Source organism: Mchenga conophoros, linkage group LG16, assembly GCF_057382185.1.
Source record: "Mchenga conophoros isolate Kocher_MC1m ecotype Shallow Benthic linkage group LG16, M_conophoros_male_GT1.1, whole genome shotgun sequence".
Classification (NCBI taxonomy): domain Eukaryota; kingdom Metazoa; phylum Chordata; class Actinopteri; order Cichliformes; family Cichlidae; genus Mchenga; species Mchenga conophoros.
Window position 1 is genome coordinate 12,634,733 of NC_140541.1, and position 14,515 is coordinate 12,649,247.

Below are 14,515 nucleotides of genomic sequence, written 5' to 3' on the forward strand. Positions count from 1 at the left end.
CAGTTCAGTGACCCCATATAGAAGGCATTTCCTGGTACTGTGGCACGCCTTGGCCTCTGCAGACATCTGCCTTACCCAGAAACCGTAGTTCAGATGATGGAATTGGATGCCATTAATAGCCTGCCACTGGATATCAGCGTCTCATTTTGAGGACAAGTTGGACAGGAGAAAGGAGGGGTGAGATTTGTGCCTTAGCTTTTCCAGCTCTGTGTCCTCTCTTGTTGCAGTGGCAGGAGTTCATTTATGGTTTATTAGGAATGCTGGGGATTTGGGTAATGCACATTAGCTGGAGAAGAATAGAAATTTCTCCACGATTTCCTTAAAAGTATCACTCCTGTGCTCTGTGCTCTCGGAAAAAACTAGGTTAAATCGTTTTTGTTTGTTTTTAATCTTGTCACAGAGATGTTTGATTTGTGTGAATTTGCTTTCACACTAAAATGATTACATTTTTTCCCTCTCTGCAGCATTTTCAGCTGGCTTTGATCGACTCCAAACTCTGCACTTTGTCCAAAGCTGAAAGTAAGTATAGGTGCTATAATTGTTCCAGCCAACCAGTCACACGCTACAACGTAAAGTATGATCACATATGATGGGCCGTGTTGCTAGTGGTATGTAACACATATTGAAAGGGCATAGGAATATTTCTACAGAGCAGATTTTTTTTTCTCTCTCTCTGTTGCTGTTTCCCTGCTGACTCTGCCCAAGACTGGGGTTGCCTAGGAGACAGCACAAGGAGAGAGAGCGAGCTGGAAGTGCTTTCAAGCACATTGCAGATACACACTGTGATTTCAGATTACATGTACACTCTGGGGAAAGTGTCCTACTCCCCCTCCCATCTGTGCTCCATAGTGCTAGCAGTCTGTACCCACTGAGCTTCATGGAGCCATTATCTAGCTTAATTTCTCTCTTTGTTTGGGTTTTTTTGTTGTTGTTTTATTTCACTAATTTCTAATTTCTCACCCCCACAGTTCAGTTCCACATCGCTCATTTATATGAGATCCAGGTAAGCAATCGATAAATGTGGGCCAAACAATTTCATGTTGTACTCAATTAATATAGCATCATGCACCTGCTATAACTTTATATTGATTTAACAATTTCTCTGACAAGGGAAGACCTTCAGTGTAATCCAGCCTTTTTAAGAACTCAGATACTGTGGCTTATAAGAACAACTGTACTGTTTATTCATAAGTATAAAATAATTCAATTATTAAAAAATTATGATGAACAACACCAGTAATATAAAGCTTTAACTTCTAACTATTATTGTTTGGCTCAAAGGCTGCTGGGAATGATTCAGGGTATATATAGGTACATTACACCCCTACTTTGTACTAGACCACTGGTGTCGATGAGTTACTATATCTAGGTATTGTTTTTATTTACATGTATCTGTCCCTTTGCCTTGTTTAGGCCAAGTTTGAATATGTTAATGCACTCCTCAGTATGCCATTATGAAAATATGCTGCACTGGGGGTAGAGCAGGTTATTTACTAAGTGGAAGGTTGTTGGATCGATCCCTGGCTGCTCCAGTCACAGATCCCAAGTTGATGCATCCATCAGAGTGTAAATGTGTGTATGTCAGGTAGAAAGCACTTAGGCATAGAAAAAAGTGCTTTTTTGAATGGGTGAATGAGGCATGTTGTACAAAGCGCTTTGGGTGCTCAGGTAGAGTAGAAAAGCGCTATATAAGAACCATTACTGTTACTATCATGTTGAAACAACATGATCAGGACCTGTTGGAAAATGTGTCAATTAACTACAGAACAGTGTTTGTTCAAGTATTATCTAAAACTAAATGACTCTAAATGTCAGATCTTGTAGGTAATGGCAGGGCTTCATTACCAACAATCCCCCCCCCCCCCCCCCCATTGCAATTCTTCAGTTGTAGTAGTTCCAAATGCAGCTGTTCATTTGGTTGTATTTGCCTTCAGCCTTAATGACAATCATTAGTCGACACAGGAAGGAACATTAAAGAATCTCTCTCGCTTGTGTGCCCAAGTGTCAGTGTTTGCCCAGAGGTGTTTTTATTGTGTGCAGACAGGAAGAGTCTAGAGCCAGACTGTGTATGTGCAAGGTCTGCACATACACAGTCTGGTGGGTTGGTTTTTAAAAGGCTATTTTAGACCTGATAAGAGAAGATTCTGTCCATGCACTGACATTACTCTACCTGATGATCTAGACAAAAGGTCAGTAAGCCCACTAAGTTAAAACAAACCCTTGGTTCACCAGCAGGCAGCTCAGATTTCCCCAGATTTTTGTTAAAGCACACAAACATTTTAGTGCAGACACACACACCTGCCAGACTTGTTGAGTCTCCCTCCCCCCGTGTGTTTGTCTGTGTATGGAAGGACACTATGAGTGTGAGGAGGTCTTTAAAGTCTTTGTCTGTCTAGATAAAACCATAAAACACTGGCTTTCCTGTCTGGCCTAAACAACCCCCATGTCTACTTCTCTTGCTTGTCCTCCTCTTCCTGTTCTCCCCGCAGAAGAAATACAGAGCAGCGAAGGAAGCGTATGAAAGTCTGTTGCAGACGGAAAATCTTCCTGCACAAGTGAAGGCGACCACACTGCAACAACTTGGTGAGTGACCTTTGCTGATGTAGGCCGATGCTCATGTCCACATGTGAAATGTACCGGATTAAACTGGCTGAAAGTATCTTCAGGCTCGGTTGGTTCGATTCCCGGCTTCCCCTAGTCTGCATGCTCATTTACCATTTACCATCCTGCAAAGAATGGGGGGAAAAAAACCATCTGCAACCAGTGATTGCTAAAATCGTTGTATTTTTACATCAAATGTTGTAATAAGTGGATTTTTATCTAGTTTGATTAAATAATTCTGGCTTTATTTACTCAGGCATTGGTTTCTCTCTCTCTCTCTCTCTCTCTCTCTCTCTCTCTCTCTCTCTCTCTCTCTCTCTCTCTCTCTCTCTCTCTCTCTCTGTGTGTGTGTGTGTCAGTATTAATCAAAAGATTTCATACATTTATATACACTTGCTGTATTACCTATACCTATTTAACTGCTTGTTAATGCAGATATCTAATCAGTGAGTCACAGAATAGCAACTCGTTGTATTTGGGTGAGAACAAGATGACTTATTGTAGTCCAAACTGAGCATCAGAATGGGGAAGGAAGATGATTTTAGTGATTTTGAACATGGCATGGTTGTTGGTGCCAGGAGGACTGGTCTGGTAGGAACTATCCAGTGAGCAGCAGTTATCTATGTTCATGCCAGAAGTCAGAGAAGAATGGCCAGAATGTTTTGAATTAATAGAAAGACAGCAGTAACTCGGGATAAGCACCGGTTACAACCAAGGCAGGAATGCACAACATGTTGAACCTTGAAGCAGATGGGCTACAGCAGCAGAAGACCACAGCAGAAACTGACAGTATACTTTGCACAGGTTCACCAAAATGCCAAGATAACCAAGGTAGTGAGGCGCACAGATTAGTTTGTTTGGTGTATTTGGCTTAGTATGTTTGTATATAGTTGTGGTAGCCACTGTTGTACCTATCAGGACTTGCTGGAAATTGGTTTTTGGCTAAAACTTCCCATTACAGATGATTTACGATGCTTGCAATGGCCCTGCCAACCTTGTGAGACCACTAGGAATTGCCATAGATTGCTGTCAAGTAGGGGTGGGCGATATAAACGATATACGATATAAACGATACCACTTTCTGACTATACCGCTCTATCGTGATAGCGTATGTTGATGATGTCATCAAGCTGCGCCTGTTTTGGTCGAAAGCATCGCAGCGGCTACAACCATTATCATCTGCAAATTATGCCAGGCGACAGTAATGGCAAAGAGATGAAGCACTTTTTAAATATGGGGAAAGCCAAACACTGCGCGTCCTCCACTTCCGTAACATTGATTCATTAATGTTGAATTCTCTCGCAGCTGTTCTGTTCCCATGTTGTTGCAGTATATTAATAACTAACCTTGTATTGTGGATGAATAATCTCAGTTGTTGTCCTGACTGAAGTTTGGCCCGTGTACAGCATCCTGCTATGCGATTGCATTTGTCCCTGACCACCAGAATCCCTCACGTTAACTTTTATCGAGTGGAAAAAACGTTGGCGTTCATCCTCCAGCTTCACTGTGCTAATGTTATGCTAACATAGCTGTATCACTACTAATCACGTAGCACAACATTATATACCAGGTAGTCCAACTTCAGTAACCCTGCAAACGCCATCGCTGTTTAGTTTTCTGTCTTTGTTTATGTTGGAAGTGGTAGCAGAGCTGTACGTTTTAATTAGTTTCAAAAATCTCTCAGTCAGAACATGGTATGTCATGTTTAGGTGGAAACTAGCGAGCTAACTTCCTGCTAACTTCTCACTCCGTTAAATTGAATAAATTCTGTTTTCATGGATGTTAAACTTAATTGTTACACCTGGTAAAGCAGCAACGCTGATGAAAGGATTTAGACAGTTTTTAACTCTGTGTTCGTTTGACTTTGGGACCTGAAGCCGACGGAGTTTTGGACCCAGATTACTCCGCGAAGCTCCTCACTACGGCAGCCGTAATGCTCTGACAATCCATCAAAACATTTTTTAACAGATTTGTGCACGCAAAAATAGGTTCGAGGTCAGTAAGCACAACCAGAATTCATACATAAGGCGCACTCGATAAAACAGGCGGAGTGAGAACACATCCGGGAATTTTTTGCGTTCTCGGCTTGATGTGTACTTTGAATTGGAACAGTACTTGGTCTCCGACTGATGACGTATCATGAGTACACGGGAACGCAAGTACACATAAGTACGCATATGTGGTTACACAGGTGTATAGGAGAAGAGCTGTGGGAGGTTTGTCATTGCTCATTACAGTCTTCCTGAGCCTCTGTGTTTGCTTGAAATTGGCCAGTTTATGTGTGTGCACGCACACGTACTTGTGCGTGTGCACGCACGCGTACTTGTGCGTGTGCACGCACGCGTACTTGTGCGTGTGTGTGCTTGAATGCAGGGAGGAGCTGTTTGTAAAGGCTGGTTCATATCAGATGTTTAAGCGTTTTGAATATAACTGCTTCTTTGACTTTTTCCACTGTTACTCTCATTAAAGTTTCAGGAAGTAACAAGTTTTTATTTATTTGATCTGTTTTGTTTTTTTTCTCCTTTGGCAGACAGAACTTAATCTTATCAGAAATCTTACCTTTTTCATTACATTTAAAAAAAATGTGGATTTTGATTTATAACACTTGTATTCTCCTTTGGTATGTAATCATCACTAAATAAAAAAACAAAGCCAGGAGGTGTGTTACAGTTGAATCGTGAAGGCTGATGTTTTGTTTTGCTCTTCTCAGGCTGGATGCATCACACAGTGGAACAGTTGGGGGATAAAGGCACCAAGGACAGCTATGCCATCCAGTGTCTGCAAAAGTCTTTAGAGGCAGACCCAAACTCTGGCCAGTCTTGGTACTTTCTTGGCAGGTACGAAAGCAAAGGACGCAGCTGTTTGCGTATTATCTTGTCTTGTGTTGTCAAATTTAATTAGACGGCAAATTCTTAGTTTTAGTCGTAGTCTTTTGGCTGACCTTACTGTATATGAAGATTATTTCTGATTGGATCACTTCCAAACACGTCCCACCTTTCTGCACAACTTAATCGGATCTCATCTCTTCAAATTCATTAGTTTTTATTTAGTTGTCATCTTCTTTTCATCACAAAAAAAACCACTTGTTGCCAAAAACATGACATAACACTGTTAGAAGGCATCACAAGATAATTTGTTTGTTTTTTAGCAACCTTAAAATCTAGCTAATGCTTCAGGATGTTAAAATGCATGCTCCTGTGCTGCTGTTTCGGTTGAATGTAGTAGATGCCCAGTCTTGACCATGGGGCCAATGCTGTCCTTGAGGTTACAGCCTAAGCAGGGAAAAAACAAAAAAAAGGCATCCCTTAACTGGGTTATTGGTCTTTGCATAATATTCCTTTTAGACTAAGCAGTCTTTACTTGAGTCACTATGTTGGTGCACTAGAATCGGCCTTGCCTGATGACCCACATGAATAGACCTTCCTCTGGATCAGGGTGCTTTTCAGTTCACCGACTGAAAGAGTTTCTAGTTATTCAGGAAAATAAGTTGAAACTTGCTGCACAATAGTCAGCATTCAACACTGTAAAATCACTTCACCATAAAACACCATCTGCACTGGTTTTTTGACTCTGTGTTTTGAAGCCTCAACTTTAAAACAGTTGATCATACGTGGACAGTGTGTAGCGTTACCAGCTTCCTTAGCAGGCTGCATGTGTAAACTGTATAGATTAGCAACACACGTCTGGTAATTGGTGCTAACCGGCAGACTAATAAATACCAGAATTTCACTCACCAGATCTGGGCAAACAGCAGGCATTCTTAATATTTTGCCAATTATTAAAAGCCTTACAAGCCTATGTGACCAATTATTGATCTTTCATTAGGGCAAGTAGCTGTTTAGGTAGAAAAGCTTTTCTACTGCTTGGAAGCTGAAAGCTGCTCTTGCTCTTGATATAGCCATCTGAGTGATACCATGTGCTTGGTAGTCTAAGGAGCTTGGAAAGAAAAGCGCCTGGAGTTTCCTTGAAGACGTTTCACCTCTCATCCAAGAAGCTTTTTCAGTTATACCCCAACCGGTCGCAGCAGATGGCCGCCCCTCCCTGAGCCTGGTTCTGCCGGAGGTTTCTTCCTGTTAAAAGGGAGTTTTTCCTTCCCACTGTCGCCAAAGTGCTTGCTCATAGGGGGTCATATGATTGTTGGGTTTTTCTCTGTATCTATGAAGCGCCTTGAGGCGACTTTTGTTGTGATTTGGCGCTATATAAATAAAATTGAATTGAATTGAATTATAAGTGCAATCGGTGGAGAGTCCCAGATTTAAGCCCTATTGGGAGTGTCCCTAAGATGGCCACGGACCCCCTATTGATCCTCTGCCTAATCACACGAGCCAAGGTGTGAAAACGTGTGTGTGTGTGTGTGTGTGTGTGTGTGTGTGTGTGATTCACAATCAGCCAAGGTTTCGGGTGAACCCGTTATGAAACCTAGCCCCACCCTATCATGTGATTTATTAAGGTCAAATGGCCCAGGATGTGAGTGGGCTTTAAGGTGTATGAGAAGGGATCTCAAAACTTTTCAGAGATGAGAGGTGTATCGTCTTCAAGGAAACGTAAAGAATTCCAGACACTTTTCTTTTCTAGCACCTTAGACTACGATGACCTGGATGACTGAGAACCTTCACAGACGTGTGTATGTTAGTTAAAAAGTACCTAAAAGCATGGAAAATGTATCTGTCTCTGTCATGAGTTCTTACATTTATGCATGGGCAAACCGTAATGATTAAAACTGTTTTGTGTGGTTTTCACAGCCCAGGAAATTCTACAGGACAGTTTTTGGTTAATTTAAGTAACTTGACTCGGTCGATTGCACATCAAGGGGCTTGGTGTAAAAAGGTGTCTTAAAAGCGGGCTAAGATGCATGAAGAAAGATAGAAAGCGAATATGTTTTGGAACAAAGTTCAGTGCAGATTTTTCCTCAGCAACATCTACTAGATAGCTAAATGTTGCTCCCTTTGCTAGTTGGCAACAGAAAAACTAGTTGGTTAAACTAAATTTAATGCACAAAGGCATTTACATGTCCCGTCTAGCAACCCTCCTCTCCATTATACAATGTTGCAGATGGATGAGATGCAAGGTAGCATTGCAAACCACTGTATTAGTACTGTATTGAAGTTTTGTAGTGTTGTATTTTAAACTACAATATAAACTGTTGTATGTAGGCTGTGTAAGCGTAAACTGACACATAACCAGTAGATGCCCAACTGTCTTCTGAATGTTTTCACATCAGTCAATTTGTTCCTAAAAACAAACATCAGACTAAACCCTGAATTGTCTGCTTTAGGGTAGAAATTGGTCACCAGAATGGTACCAGTCATATTTTTATACAGGGAGTGCAGAATTATTAGGCAAATGAGTATTTTGTCCACATCATCCTCTTCATGCATGTTGTCTTACTCCAAGCTGTATAGGCTCGAAAGCCTACTACCAATTAAGCATATTAGGTGATGTGCATCTCTGTAATGAGAAGGGGTGTGGTCTAATGACTAGGGGTGCAACGATACACAAAATTCACGGTTCGGTTCGGTTCGATACTTTGGTGTCACGGTTCGATATTTTTTCGATACAAAAAAATGTTCATGCATTTTTTATTTGTCATTTATTAAAATTATAAATATATATTTTAACTCAAAAGTACAGTTTTTAAATTTAACCCTAACCCTTGTGCGTGTTTTTTATTTTGACAGCGAATGCGCACCTGCGGACCACTTATGTGCAGCCCTGGTTATTTAGCTCATCATATTGCAGCCACAGAAATTCTTTTGTCCATGAAACCATAAAGCTGCACTTTCTTTTTGCCGTATAGTCTGATTTGTCATAACTTCTCCGTTTTGTGGTAAGCTTTTATTTGGCTGTCACTTCTTCACCCTGACCTGTCTTATTTGGCTCAGCAGAACTGAAATGCTTTTACACACGCACTCACATAAGCTCAGCGATTCTCTGCGCGATCAACCTCTCACATGTTTAAGCTTGCTGCGGGAGATTTCACTTGTCATGTTTGCATAGTAAGCTAACGATTAATAAGACGATGTCAGAGGAATTGGTGCACAAATTATCATCACTCACAGATCAGTGCTGTCACTCTCTATACACAGTTCGCACGATTGCAAAGTGAAAGCAAAAAAACAAGCGCAAATTCAAACGCAACTTCAATATGTCACATATTGACAGTGGCTCACCGATGCCAATGACATAATTACCCAGCTACATTTCTGAAAGAATGCAAAAGCATTGACATATATTTTTCCTACAATAGCCCGACGGGCAGGGAAGAGATAGATTTTGGTAGCCCGACTGAAAAAATCGCTAGCTCCGGGACGTCGGGCTAGTGATTTTGCGAGCCCTGTATCTGATTGAGGAATCACTCATCTTTGGAAAAGAGAGTTTATTACAGAGAAATGTCTCTTTCCAAAATAAAAGCTATACTATCCGCTTCTTCTGGGCTATATTCTCAGCAGCATAAGGAGAATCATGTGCTAACAGCTGTCTAAATGACTCGGCTAAAGTTAGTAGCATGCTTGTTGTTTTTGTCTGCTTCCACTTGTCTTTGCACTAGGATGATGTCGGTGTAAATGTGCAGTCATATTCGTCGTGTTCCCACTAGTGCTTTCAGGTTAATCTCGTTGAAATGACCTTAACGCCACAACACGGCAAATCTCCGTTAACGAGCTACCGCCGATCGCCCCGTGCATGGGGCTAGACGGCCAACACGTTAACGAGCTAACTGCGCTAACACACTAGTTCACACCAATGTAATTGAGCATTGCATGGCACATCCAACATACTGTTTTACTTTAGTCCATGACTCGCTTACCTTCAGGGTCATACGTCACATGAAAACCAAAATAATTCCAAACGCCAGATCTGAATGAGGTTCAATTTGCCTGTTGCAAGGAGAGCTTAACTTCTGTCTCGCTAGCTTGCCCTGCGCTCTTCCTTCTGACTATGCTGTCTGTGTTGAGCGCTCAGTGGATCTGCATTCGACTACTCCGCCTAGGCTGCACTGTCGAGCCTAGGCGGAGTAGTCGAATGCAGATTCACTGAGCGCTCAACACAGACAGCATCGTCAGAAGGAAAATTGATAAAATAAATTACAAATGTTGTATTGTTCGATACATATGCGTACCGAACTGAAAGCACTGTATCGAACGGTTCAATATCGATACGAATATCGTTGCACCCCTACTAATGACATCAACACCCTATATCAGGTGTGCATAATTATTAGGCAACTTTCTTTCCTTTGGCAAAATGGGTCAAAAGAAGGACTTGGCAGGCTCAGAAAAGTCAAAAATAGTGAGATATCTTGCAGAGGGATGCAGCAGTCTCAAAATTGCAAAGCTTCTGAAGCGTGATCATCGAACAATCAAGCGTTTCATTCAAAATAGTCAACAGGGTCGCAAGAAGCGTGTGGAAAAACCAAGGCGCAAAATAACTGCCCATGAACTGAGAAAAGTCAAGCGTGCAGCTGCCAAGATGCCACTTGCCACCAGTTTGGCCATATTTCAGAGCTGCAACATCACTGGAGTGCCCAAAAGCACAAGGTGTGCAATACTCAGAGACATGGCCAAGGTAAGAAAGGCTGAAAGACGACCACCACTGAACAAGACACACAAGCTGAAACGTCAAGACTGGGCCAAGAAATATCTCAAGACTGGTTTTTCTAAGGTTTTATGGACTGATGAAATGAGACTGAGTCTTGATGGGCCAGATGGATGGGCCCGTGGCTGGATTGGTAAAGGGCAGAGAGCTCCAGTCCCACTCAGACGCCAGCAAGGTGGAGGTGGAGTACTGGTTTGGGCTGGTATCATCAAAGATGAGCTTGTGGGGCCTTTTCGGGTTGAGGATGGAGTCAAGTTCAACTCCCAGTCCTACTGCCAGTTTCTGGAAGACACCTTCTTCAAGCAGTGGTACAGGAAGAAGTCTGCATCCTTCAAGAAAAACATGATTTTCATGCAGGACAATGCTCCATCACACGCGTCCAAGTACTCCACAGCGTGGCTGGCAAGAAAGGGTATAAAAGAAGAAAAACTAATGACATGGCCACCTTGTTCACCTGATCTGAACCCCATTGAGAACCTGTGGTCCATCATCAAATGTGAGATTTACAAGGAGGGAAAACAGTACACCTCTCTGAACAGTGTCTGGGAGGCTGTGGTTGCTGCTGCACGCAATGTTGATGGTGAACAGATCAAAACACTGACAGAATCCATGGATGGCAGGCTTTTGAGTGTCCTTGCAAAGAAAGGTGGCTATATTGGTCGCTGATTTGTTTTTGTTTTGTTTTTGAATGTCAGAAATGTATATTTGTGAATGTGGAGATGTTATATTGGTTTCACTTGTAAAAATAAATAATTGAAATGGGTATATATTTGTTTTTTGTTAAGTTGCCTAATAATTATGCACAGTAATAGTCACCTGCACACACAGATATCCCCCTAAAATAGCTAAAACTAAAAACAAACTAAAAACTACTTCCAAAAACATTCAGCTTTGATATTAATGAGTTTTTTGGGTTCATTGAGAACATGGTTGTTGTTCAATAATAAAATTATTCCTCAAAAATACAACTTGCCTAATAATTCTGCACTCCCTGTAGTTCAACTGTTCTTTGGTCCTTATTTCTTTCTTTGTCTCCTCTCCTCAAGGTGCTACTCCAGTATTGGGAAGGTGCAGGATGCCTTCATCTCTTACCGGCAGTCCATTGATAAATCGGAGGCCAGTGCTGACACCTGGTGCTCTATAGGGTAAGAGCAAAATTTGTCATGTGTTGGCTATGCTGAGAAGTATGATTAAGGTCACAACGAAGAAGGTGAAGCTCTTTAGGTCTGACTCAAAATGGCTGGTGGAGAAGCAGCAGCTGCATAGAGGACATGGAAAAAGTGTGAAAGGATCTATTGTTAGAATTATGAAGAACAGATTAGGTCCCCTGAGAACTGTGAGTTTGTAAGAGGATAATGACCTAAATCCTGGAAGATGGCAAGAGAATAATTTCCTATCTTTGCCTCTGGGTCCAGGGTGCTTTACCAGCAGCAGAACCAGCCTATGGATGCACTGCAGGCTTACATCTGTGCTGTTCAACTGGATCACAGCCACGCCGCCGCCTGGATGGATCTGGGCACTCTCTACGAATCCTGCGGCCAGCCGCACGACGCTATCAAGTGCTACATCAACGCTACTCGCAGCAAGGCCTGCCTCAACACTGCTGCACTCACACAACGTATCAAGCTGCTGCAGGTAGAGCTGGCCTTTACATAAACCCAACGCACTTTGTTACGTGTTGTGCATTTTGGTGTGTGCGTGTATTAAAGTGACGTGTTAAGTGCCAAACATTGCCAAAGCAATCAGCTTTTTGAATTGCAGGCTGCGTGTTTGTCCTTTTGATTTCTGGTAACAGAGATATGAATAATAATTCATATTGGTATTTTGTTTTGGCGTTTTCCCCTCACTTTATTGTAAAGCATTCCTTCATGGCATTGAACATTTTAGTATATCACCTATATAAGGTGTGATCAAAAACATCTGAGAATTGCCCCAAGAAAATGTAACTTTACCAAATTTGTAATTTTTCCTTTAAGGTCATCTTTTTGTGGAGGTCAGAATGTTTTCAGCATGGCTGCATTTGTAATATTGCTCTCTGGAAGTCCCGTCTTGCACTTGCACGCCTGCGATCTTCAAGCAAAGACGGCAAACATCAACCAATCAAGTTTTAAACTGATCCAACTGTGGTTTTGAGTGCTGGGCCAGCTTCAGTTTTCACTTGAAAATTCACAACATGTCAAAAGCTCAGGAGAGGTAAAACCAGAGTGGGCGTGTGAGTTTTTTAGTATTGAGTAAGTTCCCCTGAGTTTGGCCACCAGAGTCAGACTCTTGGTGTGGAGTTCTACTATAACACCAGAGAAATGTATCTGGCTGTGTGCAGATACAAAGCAAAATACTTTTTTTTTTTTTTGGCTACAGAAAATAGTCTTGTGTCACAATCTACCCTACTAGCAAGTGCAAGTGGTCAAAATGGGACTTCCGCTTACCTACAAATAGCTACAAGCTTTTCAGACATCCACAAAAAGGTGACTTTGAAGCAGAGATCAGCCAAATAAAACCAGCCAAAGTGTTTTTATCTTCTTCTGTTTTTTTAAACGGGCTCCTTTGAAGATTTTTTTGATCACAGCACGTACACGAGCAGTAACTTTTCTAGTATCTTTTTTTTTTTTTTTGTCCAACCCAAGTTCAGCACTAAAGTTTGTGTCTTACACAATTTCTCCTAGGCTCAGTTGTGTAACCTACAACCAGGTAGTCTGCAGAATAAGAGTAAAATGCTTCCTAGTATTGAGGAGGCATGGAGCCTACCCATTCCTGCTGAGCTCACGTCCAGGCAGGGGACCCTGAACACTGCACAGACACAGCAGGTGAGATCCAGCTTATAAAGGAAACTCCAGTCTCTTATAAACTAGTTAAACTGTAAATTGAAGAGGATTGTTTAAGCCTTGCCCTCATACTTTTAGAGGATTTAACTACATCATAGTCATTTTCCAAAATTCTGGCTAGCATCAGTGTTCAATATGGATCCAAAGATAAAAAGCATGAAAGAACTGGAGTGAGGCCCATTTTGCAATAATCTTAATTGCTAAAGTGCAGTTTCCCTTCATAGCCCCTCTCTCATCAAAAGGCACGTGTTAGAATTACTAAGGATTTCTACAAAGAACTCATCATGCCACACTGCTTTTATCTTTTTTACAAAAATGCACAAATCTTATGCAGACATTGCAACAGAAAATGCTGAAAATGCATGTCTAATGAGCATAGCATATCGAGTAGTACGAATGCATGGATTTGACCTGTGTTTGTCATGAATGGCATACGCGAGTTTTGATTGCCACAACTGACTTAGAAAAAAAGACTGAGGCTCAACTCCACCACTGTCACATCAGTTTTAACCCTTCTTGTTTTTTCTGTTTGTCTGTTAGTAAAATCCTTAAGTCCTCATTTTGGCTTCAAATCACCATATTTGCATCATGCTTCATCTGTGCCACAATAATAATGAGGTCATTTTCAGTGATTCTAAGTATTGATCAGAGTGAACCAAGTGATATCCTGTCTGCATTAGTGACTTTACATGAACAGAATATGAGATGTTCAAACTACTTTCCTGTAAAGCAACTAGGGATGCTCTCAATACGATTTTAGTAACAGACTGTGAATAATCAAGGATTCACATGAATTAAAGACAGTGGCTGCAATCTGATTTTAGTCAAACGACCAAAATTGTTTTACTCAGTGTGACCTGAAATGAGTGACTAAGCCCATAAGCTCGTGGGAAAAGCATTTAAACCCATCAGGATCGACGGCCGTTTATCCATAGACTAGTCATTTCACAACCACAGGTATCACCCCTCGTCGCCATTACAAAGAATGCAGATTTAAGCCACTTCAAGCTTGCTTTACTTTTTGGATTCTGAAAGAGAGGGAGAGAGAGCTGTGTCAGTGCCAGGTGAACAAGAGGCCGATGCAAAGCACTCGACTGCTGGCTATAGACTGTTTGCCAGGCATTGTTTGGAAGGAAAAGGCTAAAGAGATCTGAAAGTCACAGAACTCTAGTGGCAGTCGCTGTGTTGGCAACATTGGGGTTAAGTGAAACATGATCATCACTGCTGAGAGAGAGTGGGAAGTTAGGCACAGAAACTAAGGCTTTTTATTTCCTCATATCTGAATCCTGAACCCAACAAAAACTGTTTCATTATCAAATATCCAGTTACAGCCCTAAATGCAACAAATAGCACATTGTTTCACATAATAATCACAGTATGAATACTCTGATTACCACCTTAATCCATCTCAGTTATTTAGATTAAGGTAAACCATATTTGATATCAGAGTATTGCCATACAAGCATTGTTTAAATGCTCAATGTTTTTGCATGTAAATG

The 14,515-nt window shown here is 41.5% G+C and overlaps 1 protein-coding gene across 3 annotated transcripts in view; it reads left to right on the forward strand.

The window, feature by feature from the left end:
- The window catches only part of kdm6a (lysine (K)-specific demethylase 6A), a 50,776-nt gene that overhangs the window by 26,502 nt on the left and 9,759 nt on the right, over positions 1–14,515 (forward strand). For 2 of the 3 annotated variants that reach the window (XM_085250204.1, XM_085250206.1), the window contains 7 exons: positions 465–519; positions 969–1,003; positions 2,490–2,583; positions 5,312–5,438; positions 11,241–11,339; positions 11,610–11,829; positions 12,858–12,998. In XM_085250204.1, the coding sequence (XP_085106330.1) occupies positions 465–519; positions 969–1,003; positions 2,490–2,583; positions 5,312–5,438; positions 11,241–11,339; positions 11,610–11,829; positions 12,858–12,998 (771 nt within the window). The remainder of the gene's footprint in view (positions 1–464; positions 520–968; positions 1,004–2,489; positions 2,584–5,311; positions 5,439–11,240; positions 11,340–11,609; positions 11,830–12,857; positions 12,999–14,515) is intronic. The other variant, XM_085250205.1, reaches the window with a different exon arrangement.